Source organism: Mastigoproctus giganteus, chromosome 10 (genome assembly GCF_048544385.1).
Source record: "Mastigoproctus giganteus isolate SK-2022 chromosome 10, ASM4854438v1, whole genome shotgun sequence".
Classification (NCBI taxonomy): Eukaryota; Metazoa; Arthropoda; class Arachnida; order Uropygi; family Thelyphonidae; genus Mastigoproctus; species Mastigoproctus giganteus.
The window spans coordinates 208,970,429-208,992,387 of record NC_143584.1 but is presented as its reverse complement, the minus strand read 5'-3'; the positions used below and the strand labels follow the sequence as shown (position 1 = coordinate 208,992,387).

The 21,959-nt window shown below is 38.2% G+C and overlaps 1 protein-coding gene across 7 annotated transcripts in view; it reads left to right on the top strand.

Annotated features, from left to right (window-relative positions):
- The window catches only part of LOC150079830 (homeodomain-interacting protein kinase 2-like), a 264,858-nt gene that overhangs the window by 143,943 nt on the left and 98,956 nt on the right, over positions 1-21,959 (top strand). For all 7 annotated transcript variants that reach the window (XM_090383658.1, XM_090383655.1, XM_090383654.1 and 4 more), the window contains 3 exons: positions 7,124-7,247; positions 17,450-17,572; positions 21,837-21,923. In XM_090383658.1, the coding sequence (XP_090239784.1) occupies positions 7,124-7,247; positions 17,450-17,572; positions 21,837-21,923 (334 nt within the window). The remainder of the gene's footprint in view (positions 1-7,123; positions 7,248-17,449; positions 17,573-21,836; positions 21,924-21,959) is intronic.

Sequence of the window (21,959 nt, the reverse complement as noted above, 5' to 3'; positions counted from 1 at the left end):
CAGAGTAGGGGGTGAGAATATTTGCCAGGCTTTAGATGTTTTGCCTAAATGAAGAAATGGTTGATATGTTTAAGAAAGAGGGGAGGGCCCTGGTTCCAACAAGATTGGCCCCAGGATCCTCAGGATGATAGAATGGGAGTTATGGACATTGGAGTGTGCATTGCCAGCAATCAGTGCCCAGCTGCCTTGTCAGTCAGAAGTTGGGATAACATTTTGGTTCTAATGGTGGTATGGGGGATGATTTGGAAGAGTGGAGAGGATATCAGGATTCTATTGCTGTATTGGTATTTAGAGTTCTCCAGTAAGATGGGGAGAGATGGCCCTTTAAGATCACACACACCTGGGACAGGACAGAGGGGGGGGGGAAGTAATGAGAGTTTTGGCCAGAATTTGGATGTTTTGCCTAAGTGAAGAGGAGCGAGTAAGCCCAAGAAAGGGGAAGAGGGCCCTGGTTTCAAAGGCCTTGGCTCCAGGGTCCTCAGGGAGATAGAATGGAAGTTATGGCCATGGAAGTGTGCAGAGTTGGGACTGAGTGCAGTGTTGCCTGGTCAGACAGCAGTTGGGATAGCATTTTGGTTCTATTGGTAGTATGGATATAAAGGATAGTTCTGAAGAGTGGGAAGGGAATAGGGTATTTGATATTTAGATTCCTCCAGAAAAATGGGGAGAAATGGCCCTTTGAGTTTGCACACTCCAGGGAGAGGACATGGTGGGGGAAGGAGAGTGAAAGTTTTTAGCCAGAATTTTGATGTTTATCCAAGAGAAGAGGGATGAGTAGGTTTTGAAAAGGGGAGGGCCCTAGTACCCAAGGAATTAGCATCAGAGCCCTCAGGGTGATAGAATAGAAGTTACAGCCATCGAAGTGTGCAGGGTTGGCACTAAGTGCCCTGTTGCTTGTTCAGACAGTAGTTGGGGTAGCGCTTTGGTTCCATTTGCAGTGTGCATGTGGGGAATGGTTCTGAAGAATGAGGAGGGCATCAGGATTCTATTGCTCCATTGATATTGAGATTCCTCCAGTAAGATGGGGAGAAATGCACACTCCTGAGACAGGAAAGGGGGAAGGAGAGAGAGTTTTTGGGCAGAAATTTGATGTTTAGCCAAGAGAAGGGTGAGCAAGACCTTGAAAGGGGGAGAGGACCCTGGTTCCAAAACACTTGGCACTAAGGTCCTCAGTTACGGCCATGGAAGTGTGCAGTGTTTGCACTAAGTGATTTGCTGCCTAGTCAGACAGTAGTTGGGATAGTATTTTGGTTCTATTGGTAGTATGGATATAGGGGATGGTTCTGAAGAGTGGGGAGAGAATATGGATTCTATTGCTGTATTGATATTTAGATTCCTCTAGTTAGATGGGGAGAAATGGCCCTTAAGATTTGCACACTCCTGGGATAGATTGGGGGGGGAAGAAAGAGTGAGTTTTTGGCCAGAATTTTGATATTTTGCTTAGATGAATGGGAAGTGGGTGGGTTTTTGAAAAGGGGGAGGGGCCCTTATTCCCAAGGAATGTGAACTAGGGCCCTCAGGATGATAGAATGGAAGTTATGGCCATCAAAGTTGCCAGAATTGGCACTAGATGCCCAACTGCTTGAACAGTCAGTAGTTCGGGTAGCATTTTGGTTCTATTGGCAGTATGTATATATGTGGGGAGTAGTTCTGTAGAGTGAGGAGGGTATCAGGATTCTATTGCTCTATTGATATTGAGATTCCTCCAGTTAGATGGGGAGAAATGGCGCTTAAAGCTTGCACACTCCTGGGACAGGACAGTGGGGGAGGTGAGAGAGAATGAGTTTTTGGCCAGAATTTTGATGTTTTGCCTAAATGAAGAGAGAGAGAGTGGATAAGCAGATGAAAGGGGGAGAGGGCCCTAGTTCCAATGAAATTGGCACCAGGGTCCTCAGGGTGATAGAATGGAAGTTACAGCCATAGAAGTGTGCAGTTTTGGCATCGAGTGCCCTGCTGCCTGGTCAGATAGTGGTTGGGATAGCATTTTGGTAGTATGGATATGGGGATTGGTTCTAATGGGTGGGGAGGAAATAAGAATTCTGTTGCTGTGTTGATATTGATTTTCCTCCAGATGGATGAAGAGAAGTGGCCCTTAATGCCAGCACACTCCTGGGACAGGACAGAGGGGGGGGGAAAGAAAGAATGAGAGTATTTTTATTTTTATTTTTTTTTTATTGTCAGTATGAAGAGGGGAGATGTCATGAAAGAAGGGAGGGTCCTAGTTCCAAAAAAAAAAGAAAAAGTTCTCAGTGTAATAGGATGGGAGTATGCAGTATTGGCCCTCAGGTCAGGAATTATGCACAATAAAATTGAGGTTTGTTTTGTGGCTTATTTTCCCAGTTTTTCTGTCTAGATATGTTCCAGACAGAAATGGCCAAGCGATAACCATATAATAGGGATGGGCAAGCGATAACCATATAATAGGGATGGGCAAGCGAGCATCGCTTGCCCATTGTAGGCACTGTCGCTGGTGAATCGCGGTTAGCATGGGCACTTGGAGTGGCCTGCGGCTGTGCAGCCCCATTTTCAGCAGGGTTCAATGTACTGTGTATGTGTTGTGGCACATTACTCCTGTCACCAGCATTCCAATCACTAGCTAGTTGCGCCACAGTCACCCTTCTATTGTCACGTACCATCCGGGCAAGCCTTCACTCACTTCGAGCATTGTTTGTTTGTTTGTTATTTGGAGCATTAGCAACTAAGGCAATATTGCTCCGGGGATACGCGGTGGCCATTCCCTGACCTTTCCGCATCCTCCATATTTGGTGGTCACGGGTTCGAACCTCGGTCTAATCAAGAAGCATGTGCTACGCACTGCTGCTCCTGCCCACCTGGCTACGGAGGCGCCAAAAATAATTCAAGTAGATCAGCTAGAATACAAGAAATAACATAAAATCAGAGTTGTGTTATGTCGTTTTGGTTAACAACAATGATGTGAGTCACAGAATGCCAATACTTCGAGCATCGATTAGCCATGGTCATCAAACACCCCGCCGGCGGTTCATGAGTTTTCCCTCCTCGGACCACTTTTGGTAGGTATTAACCATGGCTGAGTGCGAGCATCCCACCAGCCGTGCCATACCATTTCGGATATCACCAGCAAGCAATCCTCAAAGCATCCTATAAATCCGCCAAAAAGAAAATATTCCGACCTATTGTCTCCACTTGGTGGACCAATGATCTCACTAGACTTCGGAGACTGGCAATGCGAGCACGACGTTACTACCAACGGCACCGGGACTGGGCACCCCCAGAAGTCGAACGGCTCTACAGTGACTACATCCAAAAGAAAAATGACTATATTAAAGCCATTGCAGCCAGTAAAAAAGCAACCTGGGTGAGCTTTGTTAAGGAAACTGGAAATTCCAACCCCTGGGGTTTAGTGTATAAAATAACAAGAGATAAATCCTTCACCCCTGAAATTTTTAACACTGTACAGGCTAACTCCCAGGAAACCTCCAACTGGTTTGATTCAGCCAACCTAATCCTTGACAGGTTGTTTCCTCCAGACGATGTTGCTGAGGATCTCCCAGAGCATACAGCAATTAGAAGAGCAAATCGAAACTACGCCACAGAAAGCACAACGGATCCTTTCACCCTGGAAGAGCTGAATGCAGTATTACAGAAAATAAACCCAAACAAATGCCCTGGCCTAGACCAGATAGAGTATACCTTCATCTTTCGTCTGTTTAAACTAAGGCCGCTATACCTCCTCCTGTTGTACAATAAATGCCTCCAGGGAGGTATCTTTCCCAAGGACTGGAAAACTGCTCTTCTACGCCTGATAAAGAAACCACACAAGCCACCTTCAGACCCTCGCTCCTTCCGTCCCATTGCACTTTTGGCAAATCTTGGGAAAATTCTCGAGCGTCTTATGGCCCTAAGAGTCTCGGCGCTTTTCCAGGCGAAAAATCTAATCTCTCCACATCAATATGGCTTCACACCAGGACGCTCCTCTGAAGAGGCCCTTTTTGACCTGGTATTACATATCAAAAACTCCAAAGCTAAGTTTGAATTGGCAATCTTTGTCGATTTTGAGGGAGCGTTCAACACTGTCTGGTGGGACAGCGCTTTGGAGCGCCTCCGGTCCATCTCCTGTTCCCATCTATTATATAAACTTTTCCTTAGCTACTTCTCCGAAAGAACTGTTATCCTAAAATCTAAGTATCGACATTTCCTCAGGCCTGTCTCTCGGGGATGCCCCCAGGGGTCGGTTTTGGGGCCTGTGGTGTGGAATATGGTTCTACAGAATTGGCTCTCCCGTTCTTTTGAGAACACCAAAGTTGTTGCCTTTGCCGATGACCTTACCATCATTGTGTCTGGAAAATCTATGAGTGCCATTGAACATAATGCCAATCTGGTCCTGTCTGATCTCTCCTCCTGGGCAGCATTGAACAAACTCTGCATTAACCCAAGTAAAACAAAAATGATGCTCTTTAAGCACAAGCTAGATCTCAGGCATCCACCACAGGTTAAAATCTCTGGAATCCGGCTACCCATAGTTACTGAAGCTACCATTCTTGGAGTGGTAATTGATCACAAACTGAGCTTCCTGCCACACCTCACCCATCTCAGATCAAAAGTCAAGAAGCTCTCTGGCTCCATTATTCGTATCTCCAGGAATGACTGGGGTCTTTCCAAGAGGACACTTCATCTGTACTATAACGCAGTCTTCCTTCCAATTGTCATATATGCAGCCGGTGCCTGGTTTCACCGAGTTGGCATGGTCAAGATGAGAAACAGATTGAGTTCCATCCAACGTACAATGTTACTGGCTACCCTGAGAGTTTGCAGAACAGTTTCTACAGCAGCCATCCAAGTCATAGCAGGAACTCTTCCTCTGGATTTGTATGCTGCTTACAGAGGACTAGTATTTAGCATCAAAAACAGCATCCCCACTAAGTTCCTTGACATCGAGCTTGATCTTGACACTGACCCAAAAGCTGAGAAAACCAGATGCTACAACGAGTTAGTGAACATCTGGCAGACCTGATGGGATACATCCCAGGTTGGAGTGGTTACTAGAAGATTCCTTCCTGATGTAACCTTTACATCCTCTAATTTGGTCCAATCCTGGCTTTCCCTCACCATAGAGACTTCCCTTCTAGTTACTGGACATGGCTCTCTTAATGAAAATCTGCACCAACTAGGCCTCTGCACGACTGACCTGTGCTACTGTGGAGCCAAGGAAAACTGGAGGCACCTTCTTTTTGACTGTATTCTGTACGAAGACTTGAGACAAGATTTAGTGACCACCATCCCAATATCAGAAAACCAATTAGACCAGTTACTCCAAACCCCTGAACGTTTATTTGCTCTTCACAACTTTGCTATGGAAGTCTTTTCTCAAAGGAGGAGATCATATAGAGTGGTCAACACCCCTGGCATTGGGCCTGAAGTGGATTAGACAATGGTGTTTTTTTTTTTTTTTTTTTCCTCTCCTGCTCCTCCTTGCATTCTGTTTGGAGTCAGCCACTCCACACTTACTTTTATTATATATATATTTTTTTTTTTATTTATTTATTATTATTATATATTTTTTTATATATATATATTTTCTTTTCTTTCTTTTTTTTTCTTTTTTCTTTTCTTTTCTTTTTTTTTTATTTTGTTTTATTTATTTATTTATTATATTTTTTATTTATTCTTTTTTTTTCTCCCCATTACCAACACCACGGGTGGTTTTTTTCTTTTTTTTTTTTCTTTTTCTTTCTTTTTTGTCTGCCCCTCTGGAATGGGCCCCCAGAGGATCCTGACCTACCTGCTGGCAACATCATGTGGGTCAGAGTCTCTTTTGAGACAGTACGTGCATTACTGGGACTGGCCCACCTTCCCGTGGTGTGGACGAGTACCCAGAATCATCTGTCCAGGTGATTGATGCTTCTGGGTAGCCAAGTGGCCAGACACAACAACAGAACACACACATAATACACACAAACCTACGTCACACACATCTGGCCCAATTGTAGTTGATACTGTTCTTCACAGATACGAGATACTTCAGAGATACGAGGCGGAGTTGAACAGATGTTCTAGGTGCTGCCCTTTACAAAAACACATGTCCACATTTCGGATATGCGCTGACCCAGTCATCTAGCCATTACAATTTGGCCTTTGTCAAGCTCGCTTAAGTTAGCTGCCTTTCCGATCTGAAAAACAAGAGTAACACATTAATGGAGCTCAGTATCAGTGTTTTTTTATACCGTGTCCCAACACCCACGCATGCAGTGTAGTTCGATTTGCATAATGACTCACTGGTCATAATGTTTTTGCTCATTGGTGTATGTTTAGTAAGCTAATTCCTATGATTATTGAAATTTTACCATGCGATTTATTTGTAATGTCTTCCCTTGTCAAAATTTGAAGATTTGCATATGCACACATGACCTCTATCCCATTTGCCTAAACTGAATTCTTATTTCAAGATTTCTTTTTGAAATCACGCTTGATTAAATTTTGTAACAATGTATTAATTTTGGTTTAAATTTGGATTAACAGATTCCATTTATTCTAGACAATTTTCAAATGAAGCATGCAAAATGAAATCACAATGATTTATTTAAAGATGAAATGCACAAGGCATAATTATATATGGGTTTTAAGTAATTAACTATATAATATCGGTGTAGATACACCATAGTTTACCCATAAATTTAAACTATGTATGTAGGGTAAAAGGCATCGTTTTAATTGTATCTCATATTGTGGCTGCTTTCACGAGATACCTGGTATTGCACTACTCTGAATAAGTAACGCTTCGCTAGTAGAGAAGACTACTGTTATTTATTCTCAGTGGATACCACCACCCAGACGGCACCATTTCAGAGCTGTTGGCCTATCATCGGTGGGTGGGCAGGTACCCTGGTAATGCAACATGCCATCACAGTTGTGAAGTGATTCCACAATATGAGAGATGCCAAATGGTGTACAGATAATGTATTTAAAGATGAAATGCACAAGGCATAATTATATATGGGTTTTAAATAATTACACTACATACATAATTTAAATTTATGGATAAACTGTGGTGTATCTACACCGATATTATATAGTTACAATGATTTATGTAAAAACTTATTGTGGTTAAAAAAGACAAATTAATTTTTATTTTAATATTAAATAGAGCACCAGAAATCATCCTTGGTCTTCCTTTCTGTGAAGCTATTGATATGTGGTCTCTTGGCTGTGTTATTGCTGAGCTGTTTTTAGGATGGCCGCTGTATCCTGGTTCCTCAGAGTATGATCAGGTAAATGTTGTTTAGTATGCAAGAGATAATACTAGTGTGTATTCTAAAATCTGTTACTTCAAATATAAGTGGTAGTAAATTTCTGGAGTGAAAAGCTTTATGCTCAAAATCTGCTAATACTAATGAAGCACTGTGTGAATCTGCATTTAGTAATTAATTAAATTTATTTGAAATGTGGCATCTGATGGACATAATGGTGAATGTGGGATAAACAGTTTGATAAACAGACATAGTACATGGCTTTGTTTTTCATAATTTAAAATTTAATGCTTAACTGTATGTTTAACTGACCATAAATTTTTTTAAATATTGGCAAAATGATGCAAGGAGCTAAGCATATGAAGTACTAGCCAAAAAAATTTAATTTTAATTAAAAAGTTTAAAAAGTAATTATTTAATTTAATGTTACCTTTCCTCCTTTCATTTACTTATTTCTTTCCCAATTTCTCCTTAAATTTAGATAAACTTCCAATTTCCACAAGAGTAGGTGGGAGTTTATAACAACAGTCAATTATTCATTAACTAATAGAAAATTTTCTGACATCTAGTGTACAGTTATCTCCTCCTTATTTAAATTTGTGCCCCCCCTTGTGTTTATTGCATGAGTAAGCATGAAAATTCTCTTGGCATTTAGTTTACTTAAACATTTTAAGGCCTTATCACTTTGATCATGTCACCCCGAAAATACCTTGTTTCAAAACATTGTAGCTTACAAAATTCAAGTTTCCACATATGAATATACCTCTTTGTGCCTGTAAGCAATCTCATCACTCCCCTCTGTGCCCTTTCCAAGGTATTTCCTAAACTGGGATCTGTAAACCCATATGCAGTATTCAAGGTGTGTCCTAGCTATTGCTTCATATAATAGATAATCATCTGTTGACAAATATCATTGATAAAACTCCGTGAGCTGTCCTTTCTTTGCTATTCTGGAAACTGCATATCAGATTGTATTGTTACTTTTCATTATCTGCAATCTCGAGTATCATGGTACCAAGTGGTATGTTACTCTTGGATGCTGCTCAGATACAAGTCTTACAATTTCTAATATTAAACCTCAGCTGTCTGGCGCCTCCGTAGCCAGGTGGGAAGGAGCAGCAGTGCGTAGCACACGCTTCTTGATTAGACCGGGGTTCGAGCCCGTCACCACCAAATACGGAGGATGCGGAAAGGTCAGGGAATGACCACCACATATCCCGGAGCAATATGGCCTTAGTTGCTAATGCTCCTAAAAACCAAACAACAACAACCTCAGCTGCCATTTCTCATCCTATCCAAGTAGCTAAGACTTATTGAAGTAGCATAGCCTGCTTACTATCATTTACCATCCTGCCCACCTTTATATTATCAGCAAACTTGGACATTAAAGTTGAAATATCTACATCAGTATTAATGGATATTAAAAACCGTAATGGGCCAAGAACTGAAACTCTGTGGGGTCCTACTTTTGGAGATCTTTAATTTTTATGTTACTGCAAAAGTAGGAGGCAAAGATACTCAAAAGTGGGACCCCACAGGGTTTTGGTTCTTGGCCTTACTGTTTCTAATATTCATTAATTGAAGACAAAAAACATAATTAATCAGAGCTGTAGGGAATCCTGGGAACTAGTCATGTGATAGAGTAGCTAGAGTTAATTTATGTTTCATGAGATGTCTAAGGGTCAATAGGAGGAGGAAACCCATACTTTGCATCAAGTCTTGCCGGTCTTTTGGTGGAGGGGAAGGGAGAATGTCCTGGGAGTACAGTCCACTCTAACTGTTCTTAGTTGACTGTGTGACGAGTGTCTCCTGCTGAAGTTATTCATAGTTAAAGCTGTTTGTTGTGTGTTCTGGAGGGGTTCCCCTTGGTCAGTTGTTCGTGCAGTGTATTTGGACCGAGCTTCTGAGAGGGACAGTAGCTTGATATATTAGTTTATTACTGGAACAGGGTAAGCCATGCTAGGGAATGGTTACTTTGCCAGTATTCCTGTTTATGGTATTGCTATTGTTTTTCAACTATGGTAAGCTTCCATAAAGTCCTTCCTTTTTTGGTGATGTGTCACATTTAAGACTAGGTTTTTTTCAGTTTAAATCTGTGATTTTCTTTAATAGTGTAGTGGGCTATATTTCTTTGATTAATATTTCCTCTGGTGGTGTGGTCTGCATGCTTGTTGATTGTGTTCAGTAGTTTTTGGAAGGTTTGTCCTGCATAAAATTTACCACATTCACAATCAAGCTGATATACCATCTTTCTCATCTCTTGTATGCAGGGGTCAGAGAAATAGAGGATTTTCTTTAGTTTCTCGTTGTTGTTTGCATTTGCAACTATGGGATTACTGTGAGAAAGTAAAAATCTTGAACTTTTTTAAAACTTGAGCAATGTTATTATGTTATTACCAATGTTATGCAATGTTATTACCATTTGCCACTAAAACTTGAACCCAGGGTTGTCCAACCTTTTTTGGCTAGGGAGCAAAATGTACAAAATGCTGAAGGTTGGAGGCTGCATGGGTTATTGCAGCAAGTGAGTTGCAGCAGGCCATAAGATCAGTTCCTTACCACCAATTATGCATTTTTCAAAATTTGAAATAAAATTTAATTTTTGTTATCTATGTTTGTATTTGCAGTTTTTTTTACATTTAATAATTAAATATGAAAATCCACCAGTTATCACATAATGCTAATGACATCCCTATTATATGGTTATATAATAATATTGATGAATTCTGAAGAAGATATAGATAAAATCAAATATTATTAACAATAAATATTTTCAGAAGTCACTGTGAAACTAAATTTTGTGGCATATTAGTTTTAAATTTGTGGGACGTATAACACTTGAAGGCTGCCTACATGGCCATGGCCCATGCCATGTGAAGGAGTGGGCCATAGGTTGGACACCCCAGCTTTAATCTTTTGTTAAAGGTTAAAGGTATTAGGTATTGCAACTATGCAATACCTAATAATTTTTTTTATTTATACCTAATCCTAATGTGATAAAATAAGAGAACAGAAAAGATGTTATTCTTCAAAATGACATTAATGCAAAGTTAATTATTGAGCAAAGGAATTATATGTACAGTCGAACTTGGTTATAATAAGCACAGAAATAATGACATCACGACTGTAACAAGCAAAAAGCCATAATGATTTTAATTTACTCATATTCCCATACATTCACTCACTGTTATAATGAGCATAATACACTGATATTGTTATCAAATTTTGGTAACTATGCAAACATTCTTAATTGCTTGGATAGTCAAAAAACCCCAATTCTTGAAATATATGAAAATGAAAAGGATGACTTAGCTTTATGACCACCTGCATCGGATCAGTGGTCAGTTTATGACCTTGTCCTTCTGGAGATGGGGGCTATACAGTAGTGCATTTCCGTTCCACTTGTCACATTACCCAATTTACAGATTGTCTTGTATTCACTGAGCCATAAATTTATTTTGGGACTTCTAAGAATTTTGTATGCATTTCGGGACTTCTAAGAATTTTGTATGCATTTCGGGACTTCTAAGAACTTTGTATGCAGATCACTTTATCATTTTAAAATAAAATCGGTTAGAAACAAACCCTTCCTTCGGAAACATGTCTACTAACAAAAGAAATTGTCTCTTGATCCGCGAAAAAGTCAAAATTATTCGTGGGTTAGAACATGGTGCAAAATATATTGAAGTGCGTAAAACGTTTCTTTGTCCTCTTCAAGTGTATTGACATTGTGGAAGAATAAAGATGTTTACATATCAGCACTGGAAAAAGAACATAACCGAAAAAAAAAAAAAAAAAAAATTTAGAAAGTGCGAAGTTACAAATGTTGATGAAGCATCACTTCAGTGGTTCACCACATGAAGAAGTGCTGGATTTTCAATAGATGGTCCAATCTTGAAGGCTCAAGCGCAAAAATTTGCTAAACACTTTGGTTGCAACAATTTTGTATGTAACAACGGTTGGCTGGATCGATTTAAAAACTGAATAACATAATTTATGCAAAAATTAGTGGAGAATCTCCATCAGCAGATCCAATAATGGCAAATGAATGGATTGACTGTGTTCGGGCAGGAATCAGGAAAGATTTCACTGACGAAGACATTTACAATGCCGACGAAACAGCACTCTTTTATAATTTGACATCTGACAATACATTTACATTCAAAAGGGAAAAATGTGTTGGTGGAAAAAATCAAAGACTCACTTAACGGTGCTTGTATGCACAAATGACAGCAACTGATAAAAAAAAAAAACTGTTTGTTTTCGGAAAATCATTAAAACTTTGGTGTTTCAAAAATGTAAGGAAACTTCCTATGGATTATACTGCAAACAAGAAAGCTTAACTAGGTGGTAGATTACTCTCATCAACCGGTGCAATACCACCACTTTGTTTATTGGAGGCTTGAAGTGGTGGAACCTATGTTTAATCTTCAGAGCTAAGTTCCGGTCAACCCTTCCCCATCTCTTCCAACATGCAGTATGATTGATGTCCTTTGAGGTTATGATGATCATCATGGAGATACAAACTCTGTTACATTTTTAGGGTACAGCTCTAAAATGGTGTTTGCAGGCCAGCCGCTAGTTAGTACACCGGACCAAACCTATTGATAACTCTTTAGGAGACTTCCGGATCAGCTAATGTATAATCTTGCTACCTCTACTCTGCCAGATAGTGACTGGAGGGAGTCTGAGTAGTGTGTATGCAGGGGGCCATTGTCGAGGTCATGTTATGTCAAGGATCTGGATATATTCTTACCATGTGTACTCCATAACCAAAAATTTCATTACTTTATATAGCATGTCCACCCCACTTTTTCTTTCTATTGAATACCCCATGAATTACACCATGAATTGTCAAACTAATAGAGAAAACCTATCTGTGAAAAGATCTAAACCTCCCAAACACTTCCTAGTTCATTTCACAAATATACGTGGTCTCAGTTCTAATCTCAACGATGTCCATTTCCACCTACAATCTGCCAAACCCCATGTACTTTTTCTGACAGAATCCCAGTTATCGGTTGATTAAACCACTGCTCATCTCAGTTGCCCAAATTATTCGCTGTATGATTCCTTTCACTTCAAAGGTGGTACTTGATCATATATCCGTTCTGATATTCCCTGTCAGAGACTTGGTAATTTGGAATCTCCTCTTTTCGATCTTCTCTGGCTTAAAATCTCTCTACCTCATTGTGTCAAATTCATCTGTTGTCTCTACCGTTCTCCTAACTCCACTAATCACTTGGAGCTCTTTGACTTCTTCTCTTTGCAACTTGACTTTCTCCAGTCCAACTTTCCTAACAGGGAGGTAATTTTCCTTGGTGATTTTAATGTTCACAACTCCAGCTGGCTTCCGTTTTCTAGTCACACAGACCCAGCTGGTTGAGATTCCGAGGCTTTTGCAATTACTAATGACCTTGCACAGATTGTTCATTTACCTACCAGAATACCGGACGATCCTAACCATATAGCCAACTCGCTTGATGTTTTTCTCACAAACAACCCTTCTAAGTACACAGTCGAAGCTGGTTCTTTAGGCACCTCAGATCACAACTTGGTGATTGTCTCTTCTCCAATGGAGCCTTTATCTCATGGCTATTCCCTACCTTGTGTTGTTTGGCATTACAAGAATGCAAAATGGGATGATCTGTGAGATTTCTTTTTTTCTTTTCCTTGGTCAGATTACTGTTTCAAAACTTCTAATGTCAACGTTTGCTCACATCGTGTCAGTGAATTATTCTTGTAGGAATGGAATCCTTTATTCCACACTCCACTTTAAAATCTCATCCTTTATCTTAACCTTGGTTTTCCAATAAATGTGCTAAGGCTGTTCAAGAGAAGAATGTTACATGTCGTAATTGGCTTGTTTCCAACTCTTCAGTTTCATTTTCTGCCTACACCAAATCTTGCAAGAATTGTAAAGCCATTATTAATCAGTCCAAACTAGATTTTCGACAGGCTAAGAGTAGAAAACTTGCTTCTTGTCCTAATGGTAGCCAAGCATTCTGGTCTTTTGCAAAAGCTATTGGCTGCAACTTTTGCCCATCTCTGATCCCACCACTGTAAAAACCAGAGGGGTCTATTGTCACTTCGGCCAAGGGTAAAGCTGAACTGCTAGCATCCCATTTTTCTTCCAACTCATGTATTGATGATCTTGGTAAATCACCTCAAACCATTCCAAGTACATTCCATTCAATGCTTCCTGTGGTCTTCCATCCAAAAATGTCAGAAGCATTTTGATGAATCTAATTCTAAGAGAGCTCCAGGCCCTGATGGTATTTCTCCACTTGTTCTCAAGCCGACCGGGCTAGCCGAGTGGGTAAGTACTTGCCCGGCAACCCAAAGGTCGCGGGTTCGATTCCCGCCTCGGGCTTGGATCAAAGTACTGCAAAAACCTTGGGAGGTGCAATATGGCCATAGAAGCCGATGCGCCAACAACTACCAAATCAAAAAAAAAAAAAAAAAACTTGTTCTCAAAACCTGTGCCTCTGAACCAACTCCTGTTTTGTGTCGTCTTGTGTCACTTTCTTATTCCAAAAGTGTTTTTCCTTCTGCTTGGAAATTTGCTCATATCCAGCCAGTTCCTAAAAAGGTTGACAAAACCCTTCCATCCAATTATCGTCCCATTGCGATTACTTCTACTCTTTCCAAAGTAATGGCAAAAACAATTAACCACCAACTCTTAAACTATCTGGAAATCTTTCATCTGATCAACGATCGCCAGTATGGATTCCACCAGTGTCGATTCACTGGTGATATTCTGACTTACATTACCCATTTATGGACAAATTCAATGGAAAAGTTTAGTGAAACTCAAGCCATTGCTCTTGACATTTCAAAGGCTTTTGATCATGTTTGGCATAAAGGTCTTCTTAATAAGCTTCCATCCTATGGTTTGCCAGGCGCCTCCTTAGCCAGGTGGGAAGGAGCAGCAGTGCGTAGCACACACTTCTTGATTAGACCTTGGTTTGAGCCCGTCACCACCAAATACGGAGGATGCGGAAAGGTCAGGGAATGACCACCGCATATCCCAGAGCAATATGGCCTTAGTTGCTAATGCTCTTAAAAAAAATCAAATAACTAAATAACTAATATTGTTTGCCAGCTGTTCTTTGTAGTTGGTTATCCAGTTTTCTCTTTGGCCACTCACTGTGGGTGATGGTAGATGGCTCTCTGTCTGTCTTCTAACTTCTCCACTAATGCTGGTGTTCCCCAAGGTTCAGTTCTTTCTCCCACTCTTTTCTTCTTGTATATTATTGACCTTCTTCCATTGACCGGAAATCCTATCCATAGTTTTGCTGATGATAGCACATTGCATTCCACCTTCTAGTTTGAGAAACCTAACCATGCCCAAACAGCTTCAACTTCTCGAGTATCCATTGCCAATCCTTAAATGCTGATCTCCAGTGAGGCAAAGATAACTTAATTTCAATCCTTTTAAAACTCAGTCCTGTCTTACTGTATATCTTGGATAAAGGATTCTTCTGCTCCTATGCTTATCTTCGATGACTCTCCGATTTCTAGGCAAGATCTTGGTGATTACTCTGACTTCTAATTTCTCTTGGCATAAAGCACATTACAAATGTTGCTTCCTCTGCATCTAAAAAACTGGGTTTTCTCTTTTGCTTTTGGCATTGCTTTTCTTCTGAACAGTTGGTGACTTTGTAAAAATTGCAAATCCAGCCTACCATGGAATATTGTTCCGACATCTGGGGCAGTGCCCCCTAACCCTTTCTCTGGCTTCTAGATTCCATTCAAAAGGGAGCAGTTAGGTTAATTAATGACCCATCTCTAACAGTCTCTAGACTCTAGACTCTTTGTCTCATAGACTTTCTGTTTCTGTTGCATGCCTTTTCAATAGATACTTGAGTGGGCACTGTTCTTCTGAATTGGCTTCTATAATTTTCTCTCTCTCTCTCTCTCTCTCTCTCTCTCTCTCTTTGAAAGTAGTCCAAACATGTACTGCAACCGGTCAACATCCTTTTACTGTCCAAGTTCAAACTTTTCTTCTTCTCATTTATTCATTCAACTTCCATTTTCTGTAACAACCTTCCTTCATATGTATTTCCTGAAAATTACAATCTACAGAAGTTCAAGTCTAATGTCAACGAGTATCTTCTTTCACCTTTTCAACCTTCAACCTATGCATGGTACTAAGAACTATAGGTTCTAAAAAAAAAAAAGGAAAAAAAAAAAAGAAGTACCTATACATAATAATAATCCTTGAGAATGAAAAAAAATTTGGTATGGAAAACATATTTAACGTGATATACTGTAAGATAGTAAAGCAATTATAAGGAATTGTGGGAGATGTGGTGTCTTTCTTTGGCAATTATGTACTTTTTATTTAATTTTATTTCACTTTGCTGTTTTTTATTAGTTATATTTTGTAGTTTACAATAATATACCTATATAAATCTAAGCAAAAAAAAAAAAAAAAACACTTATTTTTAGGTCACCCGAATAATTAAATTCATCTGCCGTGCTGTGTGTCTTGTGTCTGTTAGTTAGTTATTTAGTTTTTAGGAGCATTAGCAACTAAGGCCATATTGCTCCGGGATATGCGGTGGTCATTCCCTGACCTTTCCACATCCTCCATATTTGGTGGTGACGGGCTCGAACCCCGGTCTAATCAAGAAGCATGTGCTATGCACTGCTGCTCCTTCCCACCTGGCTACGGAAGAGCCTTTGTGTCTGTTAATTGCGTGTGTTCTATGGTTGATTTGTCTGTTTTGCTGGACAAAAAACCCCAGTTTCTGGGGCAGGGGAGACCTTGCTACCTACGTCTGAGACTGATTAACTCAGCCACAGAGTGAAAAAAAAAAAAAAAAAAAAAAAAAAAGGCCATTAAAGTTCTTGCTTCATCGACGGGATTTGAACCGGGGCCTTTTCCACCCAGTGTGGGGAGGACAGTGACACTGTGCTACTTGCATAGACTGTAAATCTAAGCAGACGCCATTACAGAATTTTTAGTGTGAATCCCATGAAACATTTTCATGAACCCCCCATGGGTTTGCAAACCACTGATTGGGAACTGCTGCTCTAGACACCTAGCACACACAAAGGCATCCTCCTTGACTAGATCATATCCTGAAATTCAAATGAAATTTCAATTGTAGATGAATGTGATGGAAACAAAGAAAGCTTACCATTATCCGAATGGTTGCTATATAACAACATTGTAGGTTTTAATAATGACATTGATGAATTTGTACAAGTCGATGACAACTTGTTAACTAGTGGTCTTCCTACAGAGAGTGACATTGTAGATGTTGTGCTCAACACAGATGATAAAGATGGTGATTGTGATGATGACAAGTGAAAGTGAATCAAAATCAGTGCCAACAATCTCCCAAGCTCAAGGTGCAATGTACACATTAGTCAATTTTTTTGAAGGAACTGAGGTAAGTAATGAGTCTTTTAACATGTTTAGTGTTTTAAGGGGAAACTTAAGAAATATCAAAGTGAAATCTTTAAAACAAACATCAATTTTAAGATTCATAAATAAAGACTAATTGAAATCATGTTTATTATTGATTAGTGTTGTTTTTAATTACAGAGAAATAAATTGTGTTTAATATTAAGTGTATTGTAGTTTATACAAGCATATTAATACAAATAATATATAGGTATATACTTATATTATTTTTTTCTCTCTAATATTTCTGTTATTTTTTGATTCTATCTTTTTATCAAGTTATTGAAAATTTAAAAAAATAGGAAGTATATCACTGATATAAAGTGTTCATTGTCTAATGATCCCAGGGGTTTCCCCATCTCTGCTATCACTGATATAGTTTGTAATGGTTATAACGAAATTTTGTGAGTCCCTTGATTCTCTTTATAACAGAGTTCAACTGTATGTTTATTTCCTTTTTTTTAATGAAAAATCTTGAGGTTATATGGTCATATTTTCAAGACAGACTAAATGGAAATTTAATTTTTCTGATAATTTTTAATAAAGGAGGTTAGATATAATTTCTGTGTTGTCTCTTGATTGATCTGTTACCTCTTGTTATTTTATGGATCCTTAAGAAAAGATTGTTGAATGACAGCATATTAACATAATTATTGTAACTTATATAACAGTTCATTCTGTTATGGATCAAAAATTTTAGGAAGAATTAATCGGTTTATGATTTTTCATGGATATTCATTTAACATATTTTTTAAACAATAGTATTGCATTTTAAATTGCAAATGAATTTATTTTTTGGTTTCAGATACGCTATATCAGCCAAACACAAGGACTTCCAACTGAACGTATGCTAAATACTGCTACAAAAACTACTCGTTTCTTTTACCGTGAAACAAATAGCAGCAGTTATCCTTTCTGGAGATTAAAGGTATTTGGATTTTATTTTTTAAAAATTTTTATAAGATAATCCCAAATATCTCAAAAAAAGGGTTATCACCACAATAAAAGAAATGATAAAAATACATGCATTCATTCCAGATATGCTCATAATCTTATGAAACATAAGTAGCTATACAGCATTATAGTGAGAGTTATGCATCCAGAGGTCACTACTGAATTGTCATCATTTGTGAAATTTCCTGACTCACATGAAGTCTTAAAACATCAGCCTTTTCCTAAGGGTCAAGTGCTGGACTCTCCATGTCATTATCAATAATCATATTTTGTTAACAGTGTTATGGTGTCAGTAATCATGATAACTTCTTCCAGAAGTCAATATGATTGTTGGTACTATTCATGAGCTTTGTAACTATTAGCAGCAAAATATGAATTAGAACAAAACCGTTGTATAAAATCTTACAGGCGCATTTTAGCCGCAGTAGCTCTTGCACCAAGAATTCTTAAATCAATCAATCATGAGCTTTGTGGATGATAGTTGTGTTGTTAATCATGAGTCACTGGAATATGTTGGCAATGAAGTAGTAATTGTTTCCAAGTGTGGGTTTAAGTAATGCCAGCATTAACCTTACTTAAAAGATTCTTCTAAGTATAATGATCAAATAAACTATAGTTTAGTATATGCTGCATTGGGACCTCTGGTTCCATCTCTATATCCTCTGTCATCATCTATCATTTCATGTTATTCACAAAGTAACTTAAAAAAAAATATAGAAGCTAAATCTGAACAGAATCATCATATGGAGAGGCTAAATAAAAAGTAAGGCAAGTTTGTTTTTTTTAAATTGCATGCATTGAAAAACTTAAAGTCAATAAATTAATGCATTGTGGATTTATATGGAGGATCCTCTTCATATAAATCCATAATAAGTTTATAATGAGTGACCTGAGGTCTTAAAAGTTTCTGTAAAGTCTTAATGATTTTTCAAGTAATTTAAGTAAAGGTGAGCCAGTAGTGGTTGATTGACTGAAATCTTTATTTACAGAAGGGTGACTTTTGTTAGTAACTAGAATGACATTAAATCAATCAACAATCTGGAACTGGCACGTTATCTAAGGCTTCATTAAACAAAATTACTGGTATATCTAATAAATAAAAACTTATAATATGTACATAAGAGTTGTGATCTGATTTGCCCCAGCTGTAATCCAATAATTTAATGATGATATTAATGTCGAAAGCTGAGTATGAGAAAATAATGAATTCATGCTGTAGATGTTTTGTTTAGAACCTAAATATAAAGTTCAAACCATAATTTGAAACTCAAGCAGTTCTTCACATTTTGAAGGCTTTTGATCGTGTTTGATATAAAGGTCTTATAAACAAGTTCCCATCTTTTGGATTGCCAACTCTTGGGTATCCAGTTTTCTCACTGACCACTCACTGCAGGTGAAGGTAGGTGACTTGCTGTCTTCTAAATTATTCAATAATGCTTGGCTTTACCAAGGTTCAGTTCTTTCTCGCACTTTTTCTCTTGTGTGTTAATTACCTTCTTCCACCAACTGGAAATCCTATTGATAGTTTTGCTGATGATAGCACACCACTTTCCACCTTCCACTTCGAGAACCTGGCTCTGCATAAACAGCTTCAACTTCTCAAATGTCCACACCACCAATTCCAGTGATTCGGTAATTGTTCAGTGGGGAAAATAAAACTTAGTCAAAATCGGCTCTGTCTTATTTCTCATGAAAAGTCTACCACTCCTGTGCTCATCTTTGATTGACATTCAGATTTCTAGACAAGATCACTTCTATCTATTATGGATTATCTTGATCTCTAATCTCTCTTGGCAACAACACATCACAGATATTTCTTCTTTGTATCTAAAGAACAGGATTTTCTTTTGCTCTTGGTATTACTTTTCTTCTGAATAACTACTCATCCTGTACAAATCTCATATCTGCTGTACCATGGAATATTGTTCCCACATCTGGGGTACATGTCCCCAAAACCTTTCTCAAGCTTCTTGACTACATTCAAAGCAGGATAAGCAGGTTAATTAACAACCCATTTCTTACAAAGTTCTTGCACTCTCCGCCTCATAGACATTCAGTTTCTGCTGCATGCCTCGTCTGTAGATACTTCCATAGGCACTATTTACTGAATTGGCATCTGTAATTTTCCCACTCTCTTCCAAATCAATCCAAACCAATCAAAATCTATTTACTGTCCAACTCCAAACTCACAGAACCAACTTTTCCTCCTCCTCATTTATCCCTTGCATTTTGGTCTTCTGGAAAAACCTTCTACCACATGGATTTCCTGAAAATTACAATCTTTAGAAATTTGAGTCATTGTTAACAAGTACTGTTGGTCTGCAGCCCATGCATGGTACTAAGTGCTATGGGTTTCAGCAGTATCTTTCATGTTTGGAGTTTACATAAAAAAAAACATTGCATCAGAAAAAAAAATAAACTTCTGTGTGAATTTTTTGTATTGATTTTTTTTTTTTTTTTTTCTGAATGGTTAGTTGTTATGCCGGCATTTTGATAAATCATCAGATGAATCACTAGCAAATAGCTTTCCCCCTGTTTAATATAGTGGTGTTTATTTTTTGATATTGCATTAAGCAGTTTCTGTATATTACAGCTGATGTTACATTTTATTTCCTTTTTTACTTGTGAACAAAGAAATGTTCTGGTGAACACTGGTATCCATTTAATCAGCATTTCATTTTAATTTAGTTTTGCTCTAGCTTCATTGAAATATTATTGATACCAAGATATATTTGCTTCATGTATAAAAGTTAGGGTAGTTACATGTTTATAAAATATCACTTAACTACCAGTCAACGTTTAAATAAAATTTTGTTTAGGCATCTTTAATTAAATAATTCATAAAATATGCAAAACGCATAATGAATGTGCATATCATTCAAGAATAATGATTAATGGGGATTGGGGTCACCTCTCATTGCTATGCAACTCTCACACTGAGCTGTCATGCTACCATTAAGGTTATTCCAGGAGGTCAGTAGGCAGATTTTAGTTCAAGTATGGTTCTTGAAGGAGAGTGGTGATTTTGAATTTGCCTCTGCACAGCATGACCCTAGATTTTAGCTGTTGGTCCCACTAGGGCCCAACAGCTAAAAGGTCAGAGGAACAACACAAGATAAACATATACCTTACACTTTTTAAAACCTCTGGCCTTCACAGTGTTCTGTGTTTCCCCAACAGTGTACACAACATGGAGATGGGGGAAACCCCTGGGGCCATTAGAAAATGAACACTTTACACTTTAATCAAGCTGAATCTTGACTCTGATAACAGAATTCCATATTTTTCTGTCCCAATTGCAATGCATGATACAAATCATTAGTCTCTCTCTCTCTCTCTCTCTCTCTCTCTCTCTCTCTCTCTCTCTCTCTCTCTCTCTAAACCGTCGAGGTGAGTAGAGAGTACCATGACAAGTATTGCCTGTAGCTGATAAGAAGTGCTCCTGTCCACTGGCAGCTTTCACATTTATTGCAATTTATATGTTGCTGTCTCCTGGAATTATTTCTCTAGTCTTGGAATGACATTTGGAACACTTCACAAAAAAAATCAGGCAACTTCCATCATATGTGGTTGTTCCACCTTGATCTTTCCACTGACTTGTCATCATTGACAACCATCTAGATGGTATCTTCTTGCCACATTGTACAATCCTGTAAAAAAAAAATCTGTCACACTCCCCCCCCCACAAAGAAATGAAAGTGAGAAATACCATTTAGGCTTATTTCTAAAAACACTGAAATGTGCATACTGTGGGCCTTTATGCAAATTTTATGTACATTTTCTGAAAGTGCTAGGAAAATTTATTAGTGGAATTTCTCTAGTTTTATGTATATATGTCTTAAACAGTGTAAAATATACTTCTTTAACTTCTGCACATGAATATATTTAAAGCCATCTTGTCTGTTTTCCAAAATTAAACAAGTGCATCTGTAGGAGTGGGGGGGGAATTGTTATGCCTTGGTCTCAGCTAAATATGGCATGTTTTTACCTGCAGTTTATTACTAGACATTTGCTACTGAGAATAGACTGTCTTCTTTCCTTTTTCACTGTTCTGATAATCGAAATTAAATTCTTCCTTATAAATTTCTCTTGGATCCTCTTAATCAATTCTTATTCAAATTTACATTGCACATCATAATTGACTTTCATCTAACAAAATATCAAAATACAGTGTGTTATTTGTATTTTGGCATTTTATTAAATATAAACTAATTTAAAAAAAATATATTTTTTTTCAGACTCCTGAGGAGCATGAAGTAGAGACAAATATAAAATCAAAGGAAGCAAGAAAGTATATTTTTAACTGTCTTGACGATATTGCTCAGGTATAATTTCTAACATCTAATATGAATTTATATTAT